The 22,758-nt window shown below is 59.3% G+C and overlaps 2 protein-coding genes and 1 long non-coding RNA gene across 8 annotated transcripts in view; 1 reads left to right on the top strand and 2 right to left on the bottom strand.

Annotated features, from left to right (window-relative positions):
* MYH7B (myosin heavy chain 7B) overlaps window positions 1–21,789 on the top strand; it is a 38,670-nt gene extending 16,881 nt beyond the window's left edge. For 2 of the 4 annotated variants that reach the window (XM_045806141.2, XM_087853622.1), the window contains exons 3-42: window positions 106–212; window positions 404–547; window positions 970–1,126; window positions 1,444–1,471; window positions 2,501–2,597; window positions 4,901–4,924; window positions 5,104–5,196; window positions 5,321–5,384; window positions 6,305–6,403; window positions 6,894–6,997; window positions 7,138–7,276; window positions 7,578–7,696; window positions 7,790–7,939; window positions 8,081–8,251; window positions 9,410–9,589; window positions 9,690–9,822; window positions 9,907–9,983; window positions 10,417–10,504; window positions 10,705–10,822; window positions 12,432–12,555; window positions 12,645–12,781; window positions 13,477–13,732; window positions 14,694–14,936; window positions 15,566–15,742; window positions 15,856–16,001; window positions 16,358–16,448; window positions 16,528–16,917; window positions 17,567–17,693; window positions 17,787–17,905; window positions 17,997–18,193; window positions 18,320–18,669; window positions 18,835–18,959; window positions 19,078–19,193; window positions 19,681–20,077; window positions 20,168–20,293; window positions 20,392–20,562; window positions 20,653–20,757; window positions 20,840–20,935; window positions 21,330–21,467; window positions 21,551–21,789. In XM_045806141.2, the coding sequence (XP_045662097.1) occupies window positions 106–212; window positions 404–547; window positions 970–1,126; window positions 1,444–1,471; window positions 2,501–2,597; window positions 4,901–4,924; window positions 5,104–5,196; window positions 5,321–5,384; window positions 6,305–6,403; window positions 6,894–6,997; window positions 7,138–7,276; window positions 7,578–7,696; window positions 7,790–7,939; window positions 8,081–8,251; window positions 9,410–9,589; window positions 9,690–9,822; window positions 9,907–9,983; window positions 10,417–10,504; window positions 10,705–10,822; window positions 12,432–12,555; window positions 12,645–12,781; window positions 13,477–13,732; window positions 14,694–14,936; window positions 15,566–15,742; window positions 15,856–16,001; window positions 16,358–16,448; window positions 16,528–16,917; window positions 17,567–17,693; window positions 17,787–17,905; window positions 17,997–18,193; window positions 18,320–18,669; window positions 18,835–18,959; window positions 19,078–19,193; window positions 19,681–20,077; window positions 20,168–20,293; window positions 20,392–20,562; window positions 20,653–20,757; window positions 20,840–20,935; window positions 21,330–21,467; window positions 21,551–21,562 (5,735 nt within the window). In that variant the 3' untranslated portion in view covers window positions 21,563–21,789. Of the gene's footprint in view, window positions 1–105; window positions 213–403; window positions 548–969; window positions 1,127–1,443; window positions 1,472–2,500; window positions 2,598–4,900; window positions 4,925–5,103; window positions 5,197–5,320; window positions 5,385–6,304; window positions 6,404–6,893; window positions 6,998–7,137; window positions 7,277–7,577; window positions 7,697–7,789; window positions 7,940–8,080; window positions 8,252–9,409; window positions 9,590–9,689; window positions 9,823–9,906; window positions 9,984–10,416; window positions 10,505–10,704; window positions 10,823–12,431; window positions 12,556–12,644; window positions 12,782–13,476; window positions 13,733–14,693; window positions 14,937–15,565; window positions 15,743–15,855; window positions 16,002–16,357; window positions 16,449–16,527; window positions 16,918–17,566; window positions 17,694–17,786; window positions 17,906–17,996; window positions 18,194–18,319; window positions 18,670–18,834; window positions 18,960–19,077; window positions 19,194–19,680; window positions 20,078–20,167; window positions 20,294–20,391; window positions 20,563–20,652; window positions 20,758–20,839; window positions 20,936–21,329; window positions 21,468–21,550 lie in introns of those variants that run through there. The other 2 variants (XM_045806155.2, XM_045806163.2) reach the window with 2 other exon arrangements.
* Window positions 13,046–13,480, bottom strand: LOC148108039 (uncharacterized). Its single transcript, XR_015720921.1, has 2 exons — window positions 13,332–13,480; window positions 13,046–13,198 (listed from the first exon to the last, which is right to left on the bottom strand). It is a non-coding gene; the product is annotated as an uncharacterized LOC148108039 (long non-coding RNA).
* The window catches only part of TRPC4AP (transient receptor potential cation channel subfamily C member 4 associated protein), a 67,147-nt gene continuing 66,149 nt past the window's right edge, over window positions 21,761–22,758 (bottom strand). For 2 of the 3 annotated variants that reach the window (XM_045806189.2, XM_045806183.2), the window contains exon 19: window positions 21,761–22,678. In XM_045806189.2, the coding sequence (XP_045662145.1) occupies window positions 22,541–22,678 (138 nt within the window). In that variant the 3' untranslated portion in view covers window positions 21,761–22,540. Of the gene's footprint in view, window positions 22,709–22,758 lie in introns of all 3 variants that reach the window. The other variant, XM_087853623.1, reaches the window with a different exon arrangement.

Below are 22,758 nucleotides of genomic sequence, written 5' to 3'. Positions count from 1 at the left end.
AGGGGCACAGCTCTATGCACATGGCTTGGGAACCCCAGCTGGGCCCCCAACCCCCAGATGTGCCTAGACCTTCTCAAAGCCCCAGTGTTCCCCCCCCCCAACCAGGGAGGAAGAGGGTCTGGGTACCTGATGAACAGGATGCCTATGTGGAGGCCGAGATCAAGTCGGAGGCTACTGGGGGCAGAGTCAACGTGGAGACCAAAGACCAGAAGGTTTGTGTCCCCTCTTTTGGGATTAGCTTCTCTGTCCCCTGGGGTGCAGCTCATTGCCAGCTAGCGCTAGCGCACTGAATCAAAGGGGGGTCTGGGGGTGCAAAGGGGTAAGAGGCTGACGTTAGTGGGTTCCTGTCCACCTGCCACCCCACCTCATGTTAAGGTCTCCCACGATATGGTCTCCCGGACAGATGCTGATGGTACGCGAAGCAGAACTGCAGCCCATGAACCCGCCCCGCTTCGACTTGCTGGAGGACATGGCCATGATGACGCACCTCAACGAGGCATCAGTGCTGCACAACTTGCGCCAGCGTTATGCTCGCTGGATGATCTACGTGAGCCGTGGGCCGGGCTGCGTGCGGTGGGGGTGGGGCCATAGAGGTAGGGGCGGGGCTAGGGGAAGAGCCTCTGCGCTGTGGGGACGGGGCCACGGGGAACGGGCGGGCGGGGCTAGGGGTGGGACAGGGTGATGTCATGGCCCTGGGAAGGCGGGGCCCGGGTTGGGGCGGAGCTAGAGGAGGTTCGGCTCCTGGAGTGCAGGGGCGGAGCTGCAGCTAGAGGCCTGGCGTGGCAATGTGGAGGTGGGGCCGCGGGCTGCGGAGTAAGGGCTGGGGCGGGCTAGGACAGCCACAGAGGGTGTGGCGGGGCACTTTAAGTGGTTCCTTGGGGCGTATTGCGAGGGTCATGGTTTTGCGAGGGCTGGGGCCAGAGGATGGGAACTTGGCCTTCAATAACCCACCTTACATTCTCTCCTCAGACGTACTCGGGCCTCTTCTGTGTCACCATCAACCCCTACAAATGGCTCCCGGTGTACACGGCCTCCGTGGTGGCTGCTTACAAGGGAAAGCGCCGCTCGGAGGCCCCACCCCACATATATGCAGTGGCGGATAACGCCTACAATGACATGCTGCGCAGTAAGAGCCGCCTTGACTCCTCTCCCTCACCCAAGACCTCTACCCCTGCTCCAGGGAGGCCCCTGTAAAGGACCCCTTTCCCTCCACTTGTACCGCTTCCCTTTTGATGCTGCTGGACACTCTGGCATAGCGTTCTGTCTTTCCAAGTGGGAGCTGGTCATGGTCTGGATGGGGTCTGGATGATCCCACTTGGTCCCTCCCATTTCTGGCCCTGGGTGGTGGAGGGGCTGCCCCAGTGCCATGGATATCCAGAGTGTTCTACCTGTGACTGGTTCCCCACCTTGGCTAACTTCTCTGTCGCCTCCCCTTTCCTCCAGACCGAGAGAACCAGTCCATGCTGATCACGTGAGTGTGGGGCTCTGGGGGTGTGGTGGGAAGTGCTGGCCACCTGGCAGGAGGGGAGTGGAACTAAACTCATTTCCCAGGGTTGATTCCAAAGCGCTTAGGGCAGGGCCTCTACCATCGGGAGCTAGTGTCCTGCTGAAGCTAAATTAGCGTTTTCTCTGCCCCCATTCTGAGCAGATGCATTATGGGGTGGTGGACAGGGAAGGGATACCCAAGCACCAGAGTGATCACCAGCCCTGATACTTTCTCCCCTGCCCCTCTTGATCTTTCAAGAATTATGATTCTGGCTCAGCAAGAGGGAGGAGATGACTTTCCCTTTCCCCCTTACAATCTCCTTATCCCTGAATCTTATTTTGATTTTTCGTTTGCCCCCATGAGAAAGTGGTAGAATTATTACATGCCAAGTTCATGTCCAGCCAAGCCAACATGGACATTGTATGTGAGTGTGTGTGTGCATGAAGCCTGGTGGTTAAAAGCAAGGCCTTTAAAACCAGAAGGACCTGGGTTCTAGTTCTCACACATGCACTTCCTGCTGGTACCCTTGGGCCCCTGAGTCTCATCAGTAAAAGCAGAACAGTCCTGCCTACCTACCACGCAGAGCTATAAGGAGTCGGCGAGTTAATGTATGTGCTGGCACACAGCAGGGACGTTTACGTAACTTCCCGAGTCCCATTTCCTTACCCATAAAATAGGGGTGGTAATGGTGCCTGCTTTACAGGGTTTCTAAGGCTTCAACAAGCCAGTACAGGTAAAACGGTTAGCTCCGTGTCTGGCACTACGTTAGTGCTCAGTAGACAGCGGTGTCATCGTGTGTGTTCTCATCTCACATGGATGCTCTGCCCTGGCTTGCTTTGTAAACAACTCAGCACCTCTGAGGGTTGATCTGTCTCTGGAGGGTCTTGAGTTGGGGGTCCTGAGTTGGGAGCTGGGTGGGGAGAAAGAGAGAGTGACGAGGGGTGGGGCGTTGGGGGTTGGGGGGAATTAGAGTGGCCAGATGGGCTTTTGTGACTCATGTTTGTGTCGTCTAAGCGGAGAGTCGGGGGCCGGTAAGACGGTTAACACCAAGCGGGTCATTCAGTACTTTGCCATCGTCGCTGCCCTGGGAGACGGGCTGGGCAAGAAGGCCGTAAGACTCGCCCACACGGGCGCCGCTCCCCACTCTCCTCACTGCTTCTCACTGTTTCTCTTTTTTTCTTTTTCTTTTTCTTTCTTTTTTTTTCTTTCTTTCTTTCTTTTTTTTTTTTTTTTTAATTCCTTTTTAAAAAGTTGATTCCCCAGAGCCTCTAGCCCTGCCTGAGCCTCCCACCCTGGTGGCAGACTCTGGCCTGAGCAAGGCTTGACTGAGAGAGGCTGTGACCGCCTCTTCCACACCGTGGGACCCAAATCTGGACCTGCCTCAGCGGCCCCATCTGTAACACACAGGGGCTGGACCACAGCTGTTCCTAAACTTTTTATGTAATTTTCCCTTCCGTCATGACCTCCGTATTTTGAAAGTTTACCGAATAGGCAGCTTTTAACTATGAAATGATCATTTTCTTGGTTTTCATGCACCAAAGACAGTCACCTGCTGTCAATCAAAAAGCAGGCTTATATGGAGTCCAGCCAGAGCCAAGGGCGCTTGGCATTCCCAACAGCCAGGGTCAGGGGGCAGTTTCTCACCCTGTGATTTCTGTATGGATTTTTGAAATTTCTGAAATAATGGGGGACCAATGTTTTTATCTTAATTTTCTGGGTATAACATTCATTCTTAGCCCCCAAGGCCAGCTGTTCAGAGCTCTGTGTGTGCTCCTCCCCACCCAAAATGGGCTGCCTTTTCTTTCCGGAAGCCCCAGGCCACCTCCCACCCAGCCTGCACTCCTGGTCCTGTTAAGCCTTGCTTTATTCTGGGGCATTTTTCTTTCTTCTTTTTCTTTTCTTTTTCCATTTAATGTTGTTTTTCTTTTTGCCTTTTCCTTTTTCCCCCCATTTGATTTTCTTGCTTTTGTTTTTGTTTTTCCTTTCAGTTTTGTTTTTGGTTTTTTGTTGTGGTGGTGGTGATTGTTTTTGTTGTTTTGTTTTTGCTGTTGACTTTTTGGTGCTCTTTGCTCCCTCCCTTCCCCACCCCATTTTTGAACCCCCCCACAGTGTCTCTGAGGATGCTGCAGAAAGTTGGGGCTTGGTCCAGTAACGGGAACAGAGGGCAGGGAGAGGCCAGAGCTGGCAGGGATGCAGCTGGGAAGGGCGGAGCAGAAAGGAGCTCTGCACGGTGGGGTGTATGTGGGGGTCAGGCAAGGGAGGTGGAAAGAAAGGCTGGCTCACAGGGTCCATGGATGCTAGAACTTAAAAGCCTTATCAATCCCCTCCCCCTTGGCCCCAGATTTGACTCCATGTGCCATAGAGAACCCTATTCAAAAGGCCCCGGATATGAGTGTGGGAAGCGGAGCTCAGAAGGAGGGGCTCTTGCCATTTCCTTCCAGCCTCCATCCCCCCAGCAATGTCTCTGGGGAGATTTTTAAGTCTTGGGCTCCCTGGAGGTGAGTGAATAACCAAAGTCCCCTGGTGACCTGGCACCTGGCATTCCAGAAGCCATTCCTTCCTTTCTTCTCCTTTCTTCCCAGGCTGCAGGGAGCCAGGGTAGGGAAGGGAAGGAAAGGCACCTACATGGACAGAAGACAAGGATGAGGCTAGGAGAGGAACGAAGGGAGATTCCTTCAATTCAACATGTCCCTCTAGATGAGACATGCCGTGGCTGTGGTGTCATGGGAGGCAGGACGCCGGGCTCAGTTCCTGCCCTGCCCTTCACTTCCGTGTGGCCTGGAGGTCACTTCCCTGCTCTGAGTCTTAGTTTCCTCATTTGCAAATTAGGGCTAATAATATGCACCTGGCAGGGCCATCTTGTATAATAATCAGTGGACAATGTCAATTGTACAATGGATATTTATACGATGGGGATGAAGCTCGTCGAAATACAAAGGAGAAGTGTGAAGAAGGCTCTTACAGAGGGAGGTGAGGGGTTAGAAGGTTCCAGCAGGAAGAGGGCTCTTCTAGCCTCAGAGCACAGGGGAGCCTTCCTGAGAAGGGGGCATTTGAGTTGGGCTCTGAAGGGGAATTGATTTCAGTCAGGAAGGCCTAGGGCTTTTGGGCTTGGGCTACTTCTTGGAGTATGGAAACTTAAGGGATATGGAAGAGGCCAGAGACAGAGCTGGGGGAGGGGAAGGGCTGCAAGTAGGAGACCCTGAGACACAGCTCCTTGCCTCAGGCCCCTGAGTAGGGCCAGGCTTGTTCCCACTTTCTAGCATTTCTCCTTCTAACAGTGCTGACAGGGTCAGGGAGGGGGGTTGGGGGCTACACATTTGGGTGACTAACGTTCACTGTCCTGCTAACTACTGCCACCCCCATCCACCAGCCTGGTGAGACCTCATAATTTCTAATGTTGTCTTCTCTTTCCAGCAATTTCTGGCCACAAAGACTGGGGTAAGTATGGGGCCAGTGTGAGTGGGGCAGGCAATGATAATGAGGCCCCAGAGAGCCCCTCTTCCTTCCCCCACAACCAGAGGTTGTCCAGAATGGGCTGATACCCAGGACCCTTGGGCTCCTTGATCTCCCAGTCAGTGGCACCAGGGCTGACAGACCCCTCATGCTGCTGTCACCAGGGCACTCTCGAGGATCAAATCATCGAGGCTAACCCTGCCATGGAGGCTTTTGGCAACGCCAAGACCCTGCGGAATGACAACTCATCCCGCTTTGTGAGTGGCGACAGTGGGAGAGGTGGGTGGGGTTGGCAGCAGGGAAATGGAGGTGGTGGGAGCTTTCTGCAGCTAGTGCCCCGCAGATGGCTGGCCCCAGCTGAGCCTGCTCCTCCGCCCACAGGGCAAGTTCATCCGCATTCACTTCGGTCCCTCTGGGAAGCTGGCATCCGCAGATATTGATAGCTGTGAGTCTAGGGGAGGGTGGGAAAGGGGGATGGGGGACAGACGCCTGGGTCTTTCTGCTCGGACTGAGCATCCATCCTCAAGTCCTTGGGGCTCCCACCTGTTCCAGACACTTCTCTCCATCCCCTGGCCACTGTCCACCCCCTGCCACCTTACTCTCACCTGGAACATTCCACCAGCCTCCACATGGTCTCCCAGCCTCCATTTCTCTGCTTGAGCTTCCAGCCAGAGTGGTATTTTCTCAGAAGCTAATCTCACCACATTATATTTCGGCTAAAAAACCTTTTCTAGATTCCATTACCTTAAGATGGAGACCCAGATCTTTACTGGGGCAGTCAGGCTGCTTGTGATTGAGTCCTTAGCCCACCTCAGTCCTTTCTCTGGCCCCCAGTTGGGCAGGCCCCTGCCTCACGTACACACAGAGTCGCTGTCCTTCCTGGAAGCCTGCCCTCCCGCCTCTTGGGGGTTGTTGACCCTCCCACCTGACCTAGCCCCCCTGCTCAGACACCAGGCTCCAGGCCGCATGCGAGGCCCCGCACTGACCAGTCCCCACCTTGGGATGCGTGGCCAGACCCTGATGGATAAGCACAGGCATGTGATGACCAAGGAACGTTGTCATTCATGACGCCGCACACACGCACTGACACACAAGCTCTGCTCTGAAGGGAAGGAGCGTGCTCTGTGAATGAAGGAATGAGAGCACAGATAAAAGGACGAATGCCAACACCCCCCCCACACACACACAGACGCACATTCCCATGCTGACACCCTTCAGTACGTGCTGGCAGGTGTGTGGACGCAGTGCCTCTCTACTCACCCTTGACCCTCACTGGCACCTCCTCCCTGCCCCCTCAGCCCTATTGGGGCAACCCAGTCTGGGGAGAAACAGGGGATGGTAGGCTAGTGCCCCTCTTTCTCCCAGATCTCCTGGAGAAGTCGCGAGTGATCTTCCAGCTGCCCGGTGAGCGTGGTTACCACGTCTACTACCAGATCCTCTCGGGGAAGAAGCCGGAGCTACAGGGTGAGGGTCAGGGTGGGTAGAGTGGGAGTCAGAGCCCGCGGGGCTAGGTGGGACCGTCCCCCCACTCCTTAGCTGGGACTTGTTATTGTTGAGCCCTCTCCTTCTCGTACTGGAGAACGGGCCCCTCGGTGTCATCGTCTTGGCAAGGTTGTCCCTTCTGCTGTCCTGGGACTTTCCCCAGGGGGGGAAGCAATGGCTCTGTCTCGGCCCAGCTCCCCTCTCTTGCAAGCCCCAAAAGGGCAGAGTGTGGTCCTCCCTGTGTCCTAGCACCGCACATGGAGCCTGGGCTCATTCCTCAGAAAACCATAAAGAAAGCAAAGCCATGAGCATGGGGGAGGAGGTGAGAAACTCAGCTACAGAGAAGTCCTGGGAAGGCCCTAGAGTTTCCTGCCAGGGTGACCCCCGGGGCCTCCCATGCTGGGATGGGGGCGGGAGGAGAGTAGCTGAGTGAACACAACCAAACCCATTCTGCTCCTCCCTGGGCCTCCAGATATGCTGCTTCTGTCTATGAACCCCTACGACTACCACTTCTGCAGCCAGGGGGTCATCACTGTGGACAACATGAACGATGGGGAAGAGCTGATGGCCACTGATGTACGTCTGTGGTGGGACAGGGCAGAGCGGGGGCCAATGGTGTGGGCATGTGTGAGGCTGGGTGGAGACCGGGGAGCAGTCCCAGGGCCCTTAGCTCTGCTGGCCCCTGGCCTTCTCTGATCTTCTGTCCCTTGCCACAGCATGCCATGGACATCCTGGGCTTCAGCGTGGATGAGAAGTGCGCCTGCTATAAGATCGTGGGGGCCCTCCTGCACTTTGGTAACATGAAGTTCAAGCAGAAACAGCGGGAGGAACAGGCCGAGGCCGACGGCACTGAGAGTGAGGGGTCCTGACCCTGCCCTGACCTGGTCATCAACCTTGACCCTGATCCCAGTGTCTTGTCTGTGACCATTAACCCTAACCGTTGTCTACAACCTTTGGCCTCAGTTTTCCCTGGCCCTGACTGTAACCCCTGACTTCTCAACTCCAGACCCTCACTCATCTGAGCCATAGAGTTTGCCTGCCCTGAACTCCACCTCTCCCAGCCTCCCTCTCCTAACCCCAGGCAGAGGCCAGTAGAGCCCCCAAGTGCCCATATTCTTGGCCTCCTTCTTCTTAACCCACCCATGTGCTCTGCCAGGTGCTGACAAGGCTGCCTACCTGATGGGGGTCAGCAGTGGGGACCTCCTCAAAGGCCTTCTGCACCCCCGAGTGCGTGTGGGCAATGAATATGTGACCAAGGGCCAGAGTGTGGAACAGGTGAGTGGCTTGCAGGCCGGGGCCCACCTGGGGACAGCTGGGACAGGTACCCCCTCCCCATCAGGCCCTAGACCAGCCTCTCCATGCGTCCAGGTGGTGTTTGCCGTGGGGGCTCTGGCCAAGGCCACCTACGACCGGCTGTTCCGGTGGCTGGTATCGCGGATCAACCAGACCCTCGACACCAAGCTGCCCCGGCAGTTCTTCATCGGGGTCCTGGACATCGCAGGGTTTGAGATCTTTGAGGTGAGAGCAGGCTCATGCCCCTGGGCTCCGTTCTTCCCCAGGGTGTGAGACCACGGGTGGGTGGGGGTGAAGTCACGCGCACCCCGGTCCTCTGTGGGTCTCCCTGTCCCTGACCACTGAGCCCGGCGCCTCCCTCCGCAGTTCAACAGCTTCGAGCAGCTGTGCATCAACTTCACCAACGAGAAGCTACAGCAGTTCTTCAACCAGCACATGTTCGTGCTGGAGCAGGAGGAGTACAAACGGGAGGGCATCGACTGGGTCTTCATCGACTTCGGCCTGGACCTGCAGCCCTGCATTGACCTCATCGAGAAGGTGGGGCCTGGGCCAAGGTCCCTGCAAGGAAAGGGGCTGTGGGTGTGGTGAGTGAGCTGGATGTGTGCTGGCTGGCAAGCGTGTGCAAGCATTCACGTGCACATGTATGTGAGCGTGGCTGCGACTGTGTCTCCGTTCACGTGTGTGAATGGCAGCGTGCATGGCTGTGAGTAGCTTTGCTGGCGGTGGTGTTGCTGAGTACGTGTGAGCGTGCACCCAGCACTCTTGACCACAGCCCCTTGGGCATGCACGACTCTGTGGTTCACGAGGCCCTATTGCAGCCACGGTCTCACTGGACCCTCAGAACTGCGCTGGGGGCAGGCAGGGTAGGGTCTGTTTGCTTCTTGCTTTGAGTGGTTACACATATTTTCCCGTTGTACAAAGACCAGAAGAAAGAAAAATCAAAGAAAATTTGAAAAATCAGAAGTAAAGGGGGAAAAAAACATCTCCCCCTAATCCTAACCTTGTACAGCCTGTATCTGGCACTTCGGTACGTCTCCAAACCCTTTATCCTGGGCACGCGTTTTCTTTTATAGACTCGCACTCATTTCGCATCTTACTTTTTCTCTGAAAATGTATTTTGAACATTGAACATTGTTGAAGAAGCCACAGGAGTTCACGCAGCAGGTGATTTTTGCGCATTTCTGTGATCTCCTGCTTTGGCACATTTGGGGGGTCAGTAGTTTTTTGCTGTGAAATCACTGAAAGTATTCACTCCCCACTTTGTGGGTTAGAAATTGAGGCCCAAGGGCCCACCTGCTAGTATGTGAGGAAGCGAAAGTTTGAACTGCTTTTTTTTTTTTTATTGTACTCTGTGTGTGTGTGTGTGTGGTGTGTGTGTGTGAGAGAGAGAGAGAGAGAAAGAGAGAGACCACAGGCATCGGGACGTGAGTGGGAACAGTTTGAGTTTGTGCAGCTGTGAGCGAAGAGGCCAGCCCAGAGCTGTGAATCGTGCAGAGGGGGGCTGGCAGCCAAGCTGCAAACTTCTCTTTTAGAAGACGGGACTCCTAAGCACCTGTCTGGTTTCTGTCCCTCCCAGCAGGTGGTTGGGGCGTCTGGGAAGGCTTCCAGAAGGAAGGGCTCTGGGATATGGGGATCTGGCCCAGCCAGGATGGGCTGGCCCCATGGCAGCCCTTCAAGCTTGTTCCCTGTCCCCAGCCACTGGGCATCCTGTCCATCCTGGAGGAGGAGTGCATGTTCCCCAAGGCCTCAGACGCCAGCTTCCGGGCCAAGCTCTATGATAATCATGCGGGGAAGTCACCCAATTTCCAGCAGCCACGGCCTGACAAGAAGCGCAAATACCAGGCCCACTTTGAGGTGGCCCACTATGCGGGCGTGGTAGGTGCCTGTGGGAACCCCAACCCTTGACTGCCCCCCCCCTTCTCTCAGTCTCCGTGCCCCCACCCACCCTTGTCAGCACCTGTCCGGTCTCCGCCAGGTGCCCTACAGCGTCGTGGGCTGGCTGGACAAAAACAAGGATCCGTTGAATGAGACGGTGGTTCCTATCTTCCAAAAGTCGCAGAACAAGCTCTTGGCTACCCTCTACGAGAACTATTCAGGCTCCTGTTCCAGTGAGTACAGAGGGACAAGATCGCCATCCTGTAGGGTACTCACAGAGTCACATCCCCTAGAGTGACTGGTCCTGTCTCTCCTAGCCGAGCCCCCCAAGTCTGGGGTGAAGGAGAAGCGTAAGAAGGCAGCATCTTTCCAGACGGTGTCCCAGCTGCACAAGGTGAGGCCCACGCTGGGCCCTGTGCAGGCCCTCCCCTGCCAGCCTCCACCCCCATCCCTGGTCCCTGCTCTGTCCCCTGCACCCTGGGCGGGCGGCCGTTAAGACTTGCAGTGATGTTTAACTCCTCTCCACGTGAACATCACAGCAAGTCTGTGCTGCTTCCCGTCCCCACGCTGCCTGGGCAGGGAGCCACAGGGCCCGTGGGAGGGAAGGGGATTGGGTGGGTGGGGGGGAGGGGTGAAGTCTTCGGTGGCAGTGATGGGGACCCAGTCAAGCAGAAGAGGGAAGAGGGTCACCAGGACCAGAGTGAAAGGACCGATGTGCAGAGGCATGCTTAGAAGCCTGGCTCACCAGTCCTTAGCGGGCTGATCCGCAATGGTTTCCAATTCTGCTTCTTGCCCCTCTTGTGTCTTCTCCCCTCTCCCACCCCCAGGAGAACCTCAACAAGCTGATGACCAACCTGCGGGCCACACAGCCCCACTTCGTCCGTTGCATTGTCCCCAATGAGAACAAGACCCCAGGTAGTCACCCCAGGGCTGGGTTGGCGGGGTGGGGCCATTGGAGGGAGCGGACAGGGCAGATGGAGAAGCTGGGTCTTCCCTCTCCTTGGAGCCCACACAGTCTCGAAGAAAGCCCCTCTGTGGGCTGGTGGTCTTTCTCTGGGACATGAAGGTGTTTCCATTGACTTCTAACCTTTCCCTTGAACCCCTGCCACATCCAGGAGTCATGGATGCCTTCTTGGTGTTACACCAGCTGCGTTGCAATGGGGTTCTGGAGGGGATCCGGATCTGTCGCCAAGGGTTCCCCAACAGGCTGCTCTATGCTGACTTCCGGCAGCGGTGGGTGTCTCCCTGCCCGGCCCTGGTTCCCCTGCCCACCCCACCCCTGTTCCTACACAGCCCCCCCTCCCCCAGGTGGAGGCAGCTGCCTGAGGGAATGGCATGGGCACTTGGAACCAAAGGGATCAAGGGCCCGAGGACTGAGATTCCAATCACCGAGGGGAGCACCGGGACTGGGGAGGGGGCTGGGCAGGCATCTCAGGGTGGGTGGTCGTGGCTGAGACAGGAGCAGGCTGCGGGAGTAGCCAGCAGGCTTATGGTAAGTATTGGAGGTGCAGCCAATAGGCCAAGTTGGATTGGATAGGGAATAAGAACAAGACGAGGATGATCCCAGGTTTGGGGCCTGAGCCACTGGGGAGTTGGTGGTAGGTTTACTGAGATACCAAGACAGGGTTTTTTGATATTTTGGGGGGTGGAGGGATAGTGGATGGAGTTCCACTTTACACAAGTCAAGTTTGAAATGTCTTCAGCAGATGTCAGAACAGAGTCGAAGGGGGGCAGGCGGAGCTGCCTGTGGACTTGGGAGTGGAGTGAGGGTCCCCATAGACTAGACTTTATGTGATGCCAGTTAGTGCTATCAGCTCCCTCTGCCTCCGAAAGTTTGGTTTTAGGGGCTGTAGGGGTCCATAATTCCCCTCCCGAAGTCCCCGTGGTCACCCACTCTGACGTTCCCACGCGTGTTGACACGAAGGCTATGGGCGTGCTTGCACACGTGCTCTCTCGTGCGCGTGTGCTCTCAACCTCTCCCCCCCACCCTTCACCCGTTTGTGAGTTTGTTTTTTCATGGAAGAGAAAGAGATTGCTCCTTGTCAGCAGACATAAGTCTATACCATCACCTTTTTTCCTTTTAATTAAGAGTTTTTTTTAAGAGTAGTTTTAGGTTCACAGCAAAATGGAGAAGGTACTGAGATTTCCCATATATCTGTGCCCCCCCCACATACACACAACCTCCCCCAGGATCAACATCCCCCACCAGAGTGGGACGTCTGTCACAGCTGATGACACACCATAATCACTTAAGCCCATGGTTTACATCAGGGTTTGCTCCTGGAGGCGGACATCGCGTGGGTTTGGACAGGTGTCTAATGACTTGTAGCATTCATTTTGTTATGGCTGTAAGATATCCCATAGTCTAGTGAACTGTGTGCTTTGTTCCTCAGTCCCCTCGGGAGGGAGCTTTCGTATTTCTCTGGCCTTCCCAGTGTGGCCACAGCCACTGGGACCCACAGCAGTGGACATGCTGGGAACCCCTGCTGTCATTGAGAATTCTCGCCCTCAAATGTTCCTTCAGCTTTGATGCACTGTACCATATCCCTTCGTTATATTTTTGCCTTCTAAAAAAAACGAATTATAAAAAATTGTAAGTTAAAAAATTATGAAAAGTGCTGCATGCCTGTTGTAAATACAATTTCTTAACAAATGTAATGAAAAAATGCATTTGAACGCAGCCCGAGCTTTTTAAGCAGAATGAGCTCACTGCCCAGTGCGGCCATGCTCCCCCGCCGGCTGGGTCGGTGGGGCCCCTGCGGAGCCTCTGCGAGGCCCAGGAATCATCGTCCTTGCGCCCCTGTCTGGCCTCCTCCTCATTAGCCCTTCCCTGCTGCCCCAGGTACCGCATCCTGAACCCCAGTGCCATCCCGGACGACACCTTCATGGACAGCAGGAAGGCCACAGAGAAGCTCCTGGGCTCACTGGACATTGAGCACACCCAGTACCAGTTCGGCCACACCAAGGTCGGGGCACGCGGGATGGAGGGTGGTCCCACTGGACAGACGACACACAGGCGGTTGGGGGTTCCACCCGGTGCCTCCCCCACCCCCAGGTGTTCTTCAAGGCTGGGCTTCTAGGCGTCCTGGAGGAGCTTCGTGACCAGCGTCTGGCCAAGGTCCTGACGCTGCTGCAGGCACGGAGCCGGGGCCGCCTCATGCGCCTGGAGTACCAGCGCCTGCTTGGTGGCAGGTGTGTGGGGGCCAGGGGTGGGGGCGGGACCACAGTACCCTGGCTGGCAGGACCCCCAGGCTCTCCACAGCTTGTCGTGTTATCTGTCTTGGGGTCAGCTTATCCCCTGGGGCTGGTTGGGTGCCTCTGAAGGGGCAGGGTTCTGTTTTGTGCCCCTCAGCTGCCAGCTTCCATTTCCTCACCTCAAACATTGGGGCAAGAGCACCTTTCCCTCCACTGCAGGCCACCCAGAGTGTGGCCCAGAATGGTCATAATGACAACCTGTGTTTTCCAAGACTTGAAGTGCCAGGCCCCAGGCAGGAGGCTTTATTTGCATTATCTTGGTTAAAGTGCACGACAGTCCCAGGAGTGGGTGCTGTGACTCTCTCCAGCGGCAGAAGGGCCGTGTGAGTCTCCGACCCAGTCACAGCTGGCTATCTGCGAGGACCACAGTAGCCAGCTGTGACTGTGGTCAGGATACTTTCAAGGGCCACCAGGACATTAGGGAGCAGACCCGTTTGACCTTGGGCCTCTCCCCACCTCCCCTATAAAGCAGAGGCGTTAGACCCACCTGACGGGGCTGCCGGGAAGATGAGAGACCGCGCTGAAAGTGTTCAGTGCGGAGCCTCGTGCGGGGCACGCGCCCCGGGAATGTCGGGCTGTCACTGCGAGGGGCAGCACTGAGCCTGCGGCCTCCTGGGCCTTCCCCTCCCCAGGGACGCCCTGTTCACCATCCAGTGGAATATCCGTGCCTTCAATGCCGTCAAGAACTGGTCATGGATGAAGCTCTTTTTCAAGATGAAGCCGCTGCTGCGCTCAGCTCAGGCGGAGGAGGAGCTGGCGGCCCTGCGGGCGGAGCTGCGGGGGCTGCGCGGGGCTCTGGCTGCTGCCGAGGCCAAGCGCCAGGAGCTGGAGGAGACCCACGTCAGTGTCACCCAGGAGAAGAATGACCTGGCCCTGCAGCTGCAGGCTGTGAGTGGGGGAGGGGAAGGGGGGCTTCCCTTGATGACCTGTGCCCCCTGGCACCCCAGAAAACCCCAGGCTGCTTTGAGGAAATATCACAACCCCCCCCCCCAACCCGGGCCAGGGTAGACCTGGTATGCTCCGGGTGCTCAGGATCTGGATCTTTCTTCCCAGTCCCAGACGTGCCATGAGAGGAGGCCTGCGGGCTCATGGCCACGCTTAGCCTCCCTGCCCTCAGAGTCTGCGCATGTGTCCCGATGCTCTTGCCTCCTGCTACCTTGGCTTCCTGCTCAAGTGGCAGTGGAGCCCCATTCCCCCGCCCTCCCTTCCTTGCCTTCCCTGAGACAGACCCATGCTCCCTTCCCCTGGGAAGCCAGGTGGCAAGTAACAGTCATAGCCAGAGGGCAGGGAGCAAGAGTCTGCAGTCTCCCCACGTCCACAGAGCCATTCCTTCCTTCCGCAAACACGGAGTATCACCTGTGCACCAGGCCCCGCTGTAGCTCTGGGGACATGCTGGTGGGAAGACAGGGTGTGGTCACCAAACTCACCTGCTAGTACAGGAGACCGGGAGGCAGCCAGGTGGTGAGGAAACGGGGAGGTGGGAGAGAGTACCCAAACCTATCTGGGGCACTGCTGCCCATCCCCCCGGAAGGCCTCACCCAGAACTTCTCTCCTCGAGCCCGTGTTCGGGTCTCACTCTGAGTTGCTCCAGCCTGTCCGATGTCCCCTCCGGACATCTTCTGCTTCCGTCCCTGCCTCTCCCTCTCCCTGAGCCCTCATTGCATCACACCTGAGCCCCTTCAGGGCCAAGAGCAGGTAGGTCAGAAGCATTGCTGGTCCCCAGAGCCCAGCTGAGCATGGGTGTCAGACCTTTGCATGGACACACGAACTTTCTCCAGGGCCTGGCCTGGTGTCCCTTGGCTGGTTCAGCTGGCCCTAGCTCTGCCCCACCCCCCACATCCTTCTCCAGGAGCAAGAAAACTTGGCGGATGCTGAGGAGCGCTGCCACTTGCTGATCAAGTCCAAGGTGCAGCTCGAGGCGAAGGTGAAGGAGCTGAGCGAGCGGCTGGAGGACGAGGAGGAGGTGAACGCCGACCTGGCCGCCCGCCGGCGCAAGCTGGAGGACGAGTGCACAGAGCTCAAGAAGGACATTGACGACCTGGAGCTGACACTGGCCAAGGCCGAGAAGGAGAAGCAAGCTACAGAGAACAAGGTGTGGGCCTGGCCGGCTGGGGGGCCAGGAAGCTGCTGCTCCACCTCCAGGCTCTGGGACACCCCGGCTGGGTGGCCGCGGGCGGGTCACTTCCTCTGTGGGCTTCAGTTTGCTCATCTGTCAAGTGGGGTTAATAGCAGCACTTACCTCATTCGGGCAGTTGAGGATTCAGTGTGTAACGAGCTTTTGCGAGCACTCAGCACAGGGCGTAGCACAGGGCCAAGCACACGGTAGGTGCTCAGCAAATGCTAGCAACTGTCATCCGTCCTGGACCGCAGGCCTCTTGAGGGCAGGAAGCCCGGCCCCAGTGCCTCTGCATGCCTTCTGCCATCGGGCCCCTCCCACAGCCCCATGCGGTTCAGGGACCCGGAGTAGTGATGCTGCTATGGGGGGGAGGAAGAGGGAGGCGCGGGGTCAGCTGCCCGCTCAGGTGCTCACAGTGGAAACCGGGACTGTCTGGAACCTGTTACACCGAAGGAAGCTAGCATCTACTGAGAATTGAAGCTCCGAGTGAAGTGACTTGCCTGGGGTCCCCTAGTTGGAAGGGGCGGTTGCTGTGACTTGGTGGGTGGCTTCTCAGACCAGAGTGTGGGAGGGACGTCCTCATGGTGACCCCGGCACGGGCACAGGTGAAGAACCTGACCGAGGAGATGGCGGCGCTGGACGAGTCGGTGGCCAGACTGACCAAGGAGAAGAAGGCGTTGCAGGAGGCCCACCAGCAGGCCCTGGGCGACCTGCAGGCCGAGGAGGACCGTGTGAGCGCTCTGGCCAAGGCCAAGCTCCGGCTGGAGCAGCAAGTGGAGGATGTGAGTGCCGGCCCCCTGCAGAGGCCAGGGGGGCACAGAGGGGGGCTGGGGCAGCCAGGGCGGGGGCCTGCTGGGCCTGGCGCCTGAACCTGTCCACCCCTCCTGCTCCACAGCTGGAGTGCTCCCTGGAGCAAGAGAAGAAGCTGCGCATGGACACGGAGCGGGCGAAGCGCAAGCTCGAGGGTGACCTCAAGCTGACGCAGGAGTCAGTGACTGACACGGCCCAGGACAAGCAGCAGCTGGAGGAGAAGCTCAAGAAGTAGGCATGGGGTGGGCAGCCAGCCTGAGCCCCTGGCCAGCAGGCGGCGTCCTGAGCCTGTAACCTGTTTCTCTCTCTGGGCTCTGGGGTCAGTTCTGCATCCCTGCAGAAGATGAACGTGGACGATCGAGACGGGGGGCCCTAGGACATGGGTGGTAGTGTCCTGCCTTCTTTGGACCGAGGGCCCTGGCCAGGCTGGGGGTTTGAGAGGGACCACGGCATGGCGGGGGGGCGGGGTGTGGAATCCTTAGGCTGGGTGCCTCAGGCAGGGAGCAGGGAGATTGGAAGGCTGGGGGACCCCAGGCTGGTTGATGGCAGTCTGCCCGGCCCTGGCTCACGCCCCACACGACCTCCAGGAAGGACTCGGAGTTGAGTCAGCTGAACCTGCGGGTGGAGGACGAGCAGCTCCTTGGGGCGCAGCTACAGAAGAAGATCAAGGAACTGCAGGTGTGTGGGGCCCGGGGGTGGGAAGGGTCAGGGCCAGCAGCACAGGGAGGTGACAGCTGCCGTGTCTGCCTGTCCCCAGGCTCGGGCGGAGGAGCTGGAAGAGGAGCTGGAGGCGGAGCGGGCGGCTCGGGCCCGCGTGGAGAAGCAGCGGGCAGAGGCGGCCCGGGAGCTGGAGGAGCTGAGCGAGCGGCTGGAGGAGGCTGGCGGGGCGTCGGCGGGGCAGCGGGAGGGCTGCCGCAAGCGGGAGGCCGAGCTGGGCCGGCTGCGGCGGGAGCTGGAGGAGGCGGCGCTGCGGCACGAGGCCACCGTGGCTGCCCTGCGCCGCAAGCAGGCCGAGAGCGCGGCCGAGCTGGGCGAGCAGGTGGACAGTCTGCAGCGGGTGCGGCAGAAGCTGGAAAAGGAGAAGAGCGAGCTCCGCATGGAGGTGGATGATCTGGGCGCCAATGTGGAGACTCTGGCCCGAGGCAAGGTGTCTGCCCCGTTCCTGACCCCGACCTCTGACCCCTCCTGACTGAGCTCGGATCCCATACCCATCATGGCTCTGAACTGATCTGACTCGAGCGCTGAGCCCACCCGCCAGTCCCTGGCCACCCTTATGCCAGGACTGACCCACACTAGGCCTGACCCTGTACCTGATCCTGGCCCCTGACCTATTCACCTGTCATCCAGCCCCAACCCCACACCAGTCCTGACCTCAAACCTTGACTCCTACTAAACTCTGTGCCCTGACTCCAGGTCATTTTTTGACCCAGCATCTAATTTTAACATCTCAGTCCTTGACCTCTATCCTGACTGTTCCTGTCCCAAACCCCAGCACCCAACCTTGGCCCTTGACCTTTCTACCACCAGTTCTGACAGCTGACCTCTGACCAGTCTGCAGCTGACTTCAGACTCCAGTATCCTAACTCACCCTGGCCCTCTCACGTCTGACACCCATCTTCTAAAACCATGGTCCAGCATAATCTCTGACCCTGAACTTGGGCACTGCTTTCCCTTTGCTTCCTGAGCCCACGTCTAGCCTTCTAGTTCCCAACCCCAGGTCCCAGCCCCCGGCTGGCAGCCCCAGACACTGCCTTGTGCTTGACAAACTTGTTCTGACTCCTGACCCTGGATCCCAGGCCAGTGCAGAGAAGCTGTGCCGGACCTACGAGGATCAGCTGAGCGAGGCCAAGATCAAGGTGGAAGAGCTGCAGCGGCAGCTAGCGGATGCGAGCACTCAGCGTGGGCGGCTGCAGACTGAGAGCGGTGAGGCCAAGGGCTCGGCTGGGCCACCCCCCCGGCCTTTGGTGCCGCCCCTCGAGAGCCCGCCTGACCTGCTGCTCACCCCTTGGCCTGCAGGGGAACTGAGCCGCCTGCTCGAGGAGAAGGAGTCTCTGATTAGCCAGCTGAGCAGGGGCAAGGCCTCGGCCACCCAGAGCCTGGAGGAACTGCGGAGGCAGCTGGAAGAGGAGAGCAAGGTGGGCTGGCCACCGGCCACCCCGGAGCGGGCAGGGTGGGCACTGGGGCTGCCGGCCCAGTCCCATGCTGAGGTCGCTGGGGTCTCTGCAGGCCAAGAGTGCGCTGGCCCATGCTGTACAGGCTTTGCGGCACGACTGTGACCTCCTGCGGGAGCAGCACGAGGAGGAGGCAGAGGCCCAGGCCGAGCTGCAGCGGCTGCTGTCCAAGGCCAATGCCGAGGTGGCCCAGTGGAGGAGCAAGTACGAGGCAGATGCCATCCAGAGGACCGAGGAGCTAGAGGAGGCCAAGTGAGTGCCTTACCCACAGGGCCGTCACCACGTAGGGGTGGTGCCTGAGCCTCTGACCCATCAGGGGGCGAGGGGAGATGTGGGGACTGCTGGGCCAGCCTCCCACCGTCTGCTCCCGTGGCCTAGAAAGAAGCTGGCACTGCGGCTGCAGGAAGCAGAGGAGGGAGTGGAGGCCGCTCACGCCAAGTGCTCCTCACTGGAAAAGGCCAAGCTGCGACTGCAGACAGAGTCAGAGGACGTGACCCTGGAGCTGGAACGGGCCACCTCAGCAGCTGCGGCGCTGGACAAGAAGCAGCGGCACTTGGAGCGGGCACTGGAGGAGCGGCGGCGGCAGGAGGAGGAGACGCAGCGGGAGTTGGAGGCTGCCCAGAGGGAGGCCCGCAGCCTGGGTACTGAGCTTTTCCGGCTGCGGCACAGCCACGAGGAGGCGCTCGAGGCCCTGGAGACGCTCAAGCGAGAGAACAAGAACCTGCAGGGTATGCTCCCCCTGGGGGCAGGACTGCACTGGCGTCATCAGAAGCACCTTGGGAGTCACGGAGGGTGCCCTGGTGGGGTCCCCCTGGAATTAGGAGTGAATGAAATGACCTGGGTTGGAGCAGGAGGCATGGGGGTGGCCCCTCAGTGCCCTGTTCCCTCTGCAGAGGAGATCAGTGACCTCACAGACCAGGTCAGCCTCAGTGGGAAGAGCATCCAGGAACTGGAGAAAGCCAAAAAGGCTCTGGAAGGGGAGAAGAGTGAGCTCCAGGCCGCGCTAGAGGAGGCCGAGGTCAGGGGCTGACCACAGGGCCGGGGTGGGTGGCGCCCTGCTCCCCCCCCCACACCTCTGCTCTCCTGTCGCGCACGCTCACGGCCCCCGCGCCCATACTGCCTGCTCTGTGTTCCAGGGAGCCCTGGAGCTGGAGGAGACCAAGACTCTGAGGATCCAGCTGGAGCTATCCCAGGTCAAGGCTGAGGTGGACCGGAAACTGGCCGAGAAAGATGAGGAGTGCACTAACTTGAGGTACGGGGGCGGGGGGGGGGGGCGGGCTCGAGGCATCCCCGTCCACCACCACCCCTGGAGGCTAACGCCCCTCCCATCCTGGCCACCTGCAGGCAGGAGGAAGGCAGGCAGGCAGTGCGCCAGGCCCCTCTGTGCACACAGACACTTGGTCTGCCCCTCCCCGAGAACTCTGTCAAGGTCAGGGCTGTCGTCCCCAGTCTAGAGGCTACCTTCAGAGGCTAAAGGACTTGCTCAGGGCTACACGGTGCAGGGAGAGCCAGGGTTCAGCCCACCTCTGTCTGGAGCCTCACTTTTGTCCGTAAACTTGTCCTGAGGGGTAACAGGCAGTCACAAGGGGCCTGAAACCAGGAAAGGACGAGTCATTTGTTCCCACAATGGGTTCGCGTCTGCGGCATTCCTTGGGCGAGTGTAAGAGCAGGTCCAGTACCTGTGCCTGCACCCCCTTCTCAGAGGCTGCGAGCCCTCCTCTCCTCCCTCCGCCCTACAGGCGCAACCACCAGCGGGCCGTGGAGTCCCTGCAGGCCTCGCTGGATGCAGAGACGAGGGCCCGCAATGAGGCACTGCGGCTCAAGAAGAAGATGGAGGGCGACCTCAACGACCTGGAGCTGCAGCTGGGCCATGCCGCCCGCCAGGCCATGGAGGCCCAGGCAGCCACGCGGCTGCTGCAGGCCCAGCTCAAGGAGGAGCAGGCGGGGCGGGATGAGGAGCAGCGGCTGGCGGCTGAGCTCCGAGAGCAGGCGCAGGCCCTGGAGCGCCGGGCCGCACTGCTGGCCGCGGAGCTGGAGGAGCTGCGGGCCGCGCTGGAGCAGGGAGAGCGTAGCCGGCGGCTGGCGGAGCAGGAGCTGCTGGAGGCCACCGAGCGCCTTAACCTCCTGCACTCGCAGGTGGGGACAGGAGGGACCCGGGGACACTGAGGGGGGGAGGCTTAGGGTGTGGCCAGCAGGCCCCCACTCTGAGGCTCTGCTTCCCCCCAGAACACAGGCCTCCTGAACCAGAAAAAGAAGCTAGAGGTGGATCTGAGCCAGCTGAGCGGGGAGGTGGAGGAGGCTGCCCAGGAGAGGCGGGAAGCCGAGGAGAAGGCCAAAAAGGCCATCACTGATGTGAGGCTGGGCTGGGGTCGTGGGGGGTCCAGAGCTGAGTTCAAAGGGACTTTCACCTCCTGACCATGCCGACCGTGCCCCCCCCCCTCCGCCGACAGGCAGCCATGATGGCTGAGGAGCTGAAGAAGGAGCAGGACACGAGCGCACACCTGGAACGGATGAAGAAGACACTGGAGCAGACGGTGCGGGAGCTCCAGGCCCGGCTTGAGGAGGCTGAGCAAGCGGCCCTGCGTGGTGGGAAGAAGCAGGTGCAGAAGCTGGAGGCCAAGGTGCGTGAGGCCCTTCAGTCCTCTCCCTGGCAGGGTGGGCCGGCCGGAGGGCAGGCCCCGGGCAGCTGGCCCATCCCTGGCTGCTCGCAGGTGCGGGAGCTGGAGGCCGAGCTGGACGCAGAGCAGAAGAAGCACGCCGAGGCCCTCAAAGGGGTGCGGAAACACGAGCGCCGGGTCAAGGAGCTCGCGTACCAGGTGGGTGACCAGGTCCGCCTCGAGGGGTGACCCTGGAGCTGGCCTGGTCTGGGCAAGACCTGAGTCGCTTTTGCCTGCCCAGGCTGAGGAGGACAGGAAGAACCTGGCTCGCATGCAGGACCTGGTGGACAAGCTGCAGAGCAAGGTCAAGAGCTACAAACGCCAGTTTGAGGAGGCGGTGAGTGCACCCGAGTCTGGGCCACCGGGGCCTGGAAGTTGGTGACTCCCCTTCAGCGCTGCTTGCGCTGCTCACAGCCAGAGAGGGGCCCCCCTACCCCGGTGTTGGCTCTGTGTGTCGGCAGTGACCCCACTGTCCCAGTGGGAAGAGGGACAGTTTCCTGACAGCTTTGGCTAGGGAAAGGACCTAGCTCTGTCACCGAGGGGACCCCATGTGCGTTCCCCTTCTGCGTACCTCCCCCCCTCTGCCCCCCGTTCCTGCCGTGGGTACTGGTGATGCGGGAGGAGGGGAGCAGTTGAGGACCAGAAGCCAGACCCCTCTGGGCATGGGGTGGGACCAGACTGACCCCCTATCTCAGTGACCAAAGGGTGACCAGACCTGCCTGTGCCCCCAGGAACAGCAGGCCAGTACTAACCTGGCCAAGTACCGCAAGGCCCAGCACGAGTTGGATGATGCAGAGGAGCGGGCGGACATGGCAGAAACGCAGGCTAACAAGCTGCGGGCTCGGACCCGGGATGCCCTGGGGCCCAAGGTGAGGGGCTGCACGGGGCACCCCCTACCCTCTGCCCGAGGGTGTGCGTGGTGGCACTCACTCAGCCACTCCTGTCCCCTTAGCACAAGGAGTGACGCCGGAGTTCCTGGGCTCTGAAGACGTGGCGTGCCGTGGGCCCTCTCCTGCCGCCTCTTCATCCCAGTCCGCCCCAAGCCCTGCTGGACCCTGAGTAAATGCCATGTCTGCAGCTCTAGCTGGGTGCCTTCTCCTCCTCTGAGGATCGGGAAAAGGAACACATGGTCCCTGGACAAAAGTCAGGTCCACATCCGTCATTTAAAATAAAGTTCTTTAATAGTCTCCATTTAATCGATTTATTTGTTGTTAATAAATTGGCAACACAAGGAGGGGCCGAGGGTGTGCTCCTAGCCAGGCTCCTATGTGTGCGGGCTCAGGCAGGAGACGCTGCCCCGAGGCAGGGCACAGCCACCCTGTGCCCCAAGGGATGGAAGAAAAAGGCCCCCACTTCTAGGGGAACCCCCTGGGATGAACACAGCGGCCAGTGAGCAAACAGACCAGAGGAGCTAAAGGAAAACGAGGGAGGAACAGAGGGGCAGGTGTGGGGGAAGGCAGCGTCCTCTGGTAGCCCCCACCCCTGCCCAGGGGAAAGGGGCTCAGAAGCCTTTGCCTGGGTCCAAAGGCCAGAGCAAGCTTGGCTCACAGATTGGAGGAGGGTGCCCATATCTCCCTCCCCACCCCAGGACTGACAGCCAAGAGACTGGGCAAGAGCTCAGACAGAGCTATTTTTAAAAGTTCCCTTACCTCTGGGTGGGCCAGGGCCCCAGGGTTCTGAAGGAAGGGTGGGCAGAGTGTCCCTGTCCTTATCATGGGGATCTTGAAGGAACCGAGGTTCCCCAATACTTGGGGCCCTCAGACCCAAGGGCCAAAGGCTTCTAGATGCTCCCTCCCACCAAGCCTGTACCTGAAGACTTGGGGCAGGCACAGTAGCGGGGAGGCAAGGGGGGGGGCATGGACAGGTCACGGCGTGCGGCACACATACCCACGATCACCCGCACTGGCCCCGGCCCAGCAGCCTCCCGAGGCCCGGCCCAAGGTCACTCCTCGGTGAAGTCCCTGTCTATGTCCATGTAGGGCTCCTCAATGTAGCTGACAAGGGCGGAGGGTGACTGGCGGTCTGGGTTCAACAGGATGGACACGGTCTCTTTCCAGTAGGAGAAGCTGATGCAGGAGCTCTGGGCAGAGAGAGAGGGGCTGGGGGGCGCCTGGAGGACCCAGGTCGAACCCGGCACCCCGTGGGGAGGGCCTCGGTAAG

The sequence above is a fragment of the Ursus americanus genome, chromosome 22 (genome assembly GCF_024610735.1).
Source record: "Ursus americanus isolate L20-20 chromosome 22, mUrsAme1.1.p, whole genome shotgun sequence".
Lineage (NCBI taxonomy): Eukaryota > Metazoa > Chordata > Mammalia > Carnivora > Ursidae > Ursus > Ursus americanus.
The sequence above is the reverse complement of the archived record's forward strand: the minus strand, read 5'-3'. Positions and strand labels throughout refer to the sequence as shown.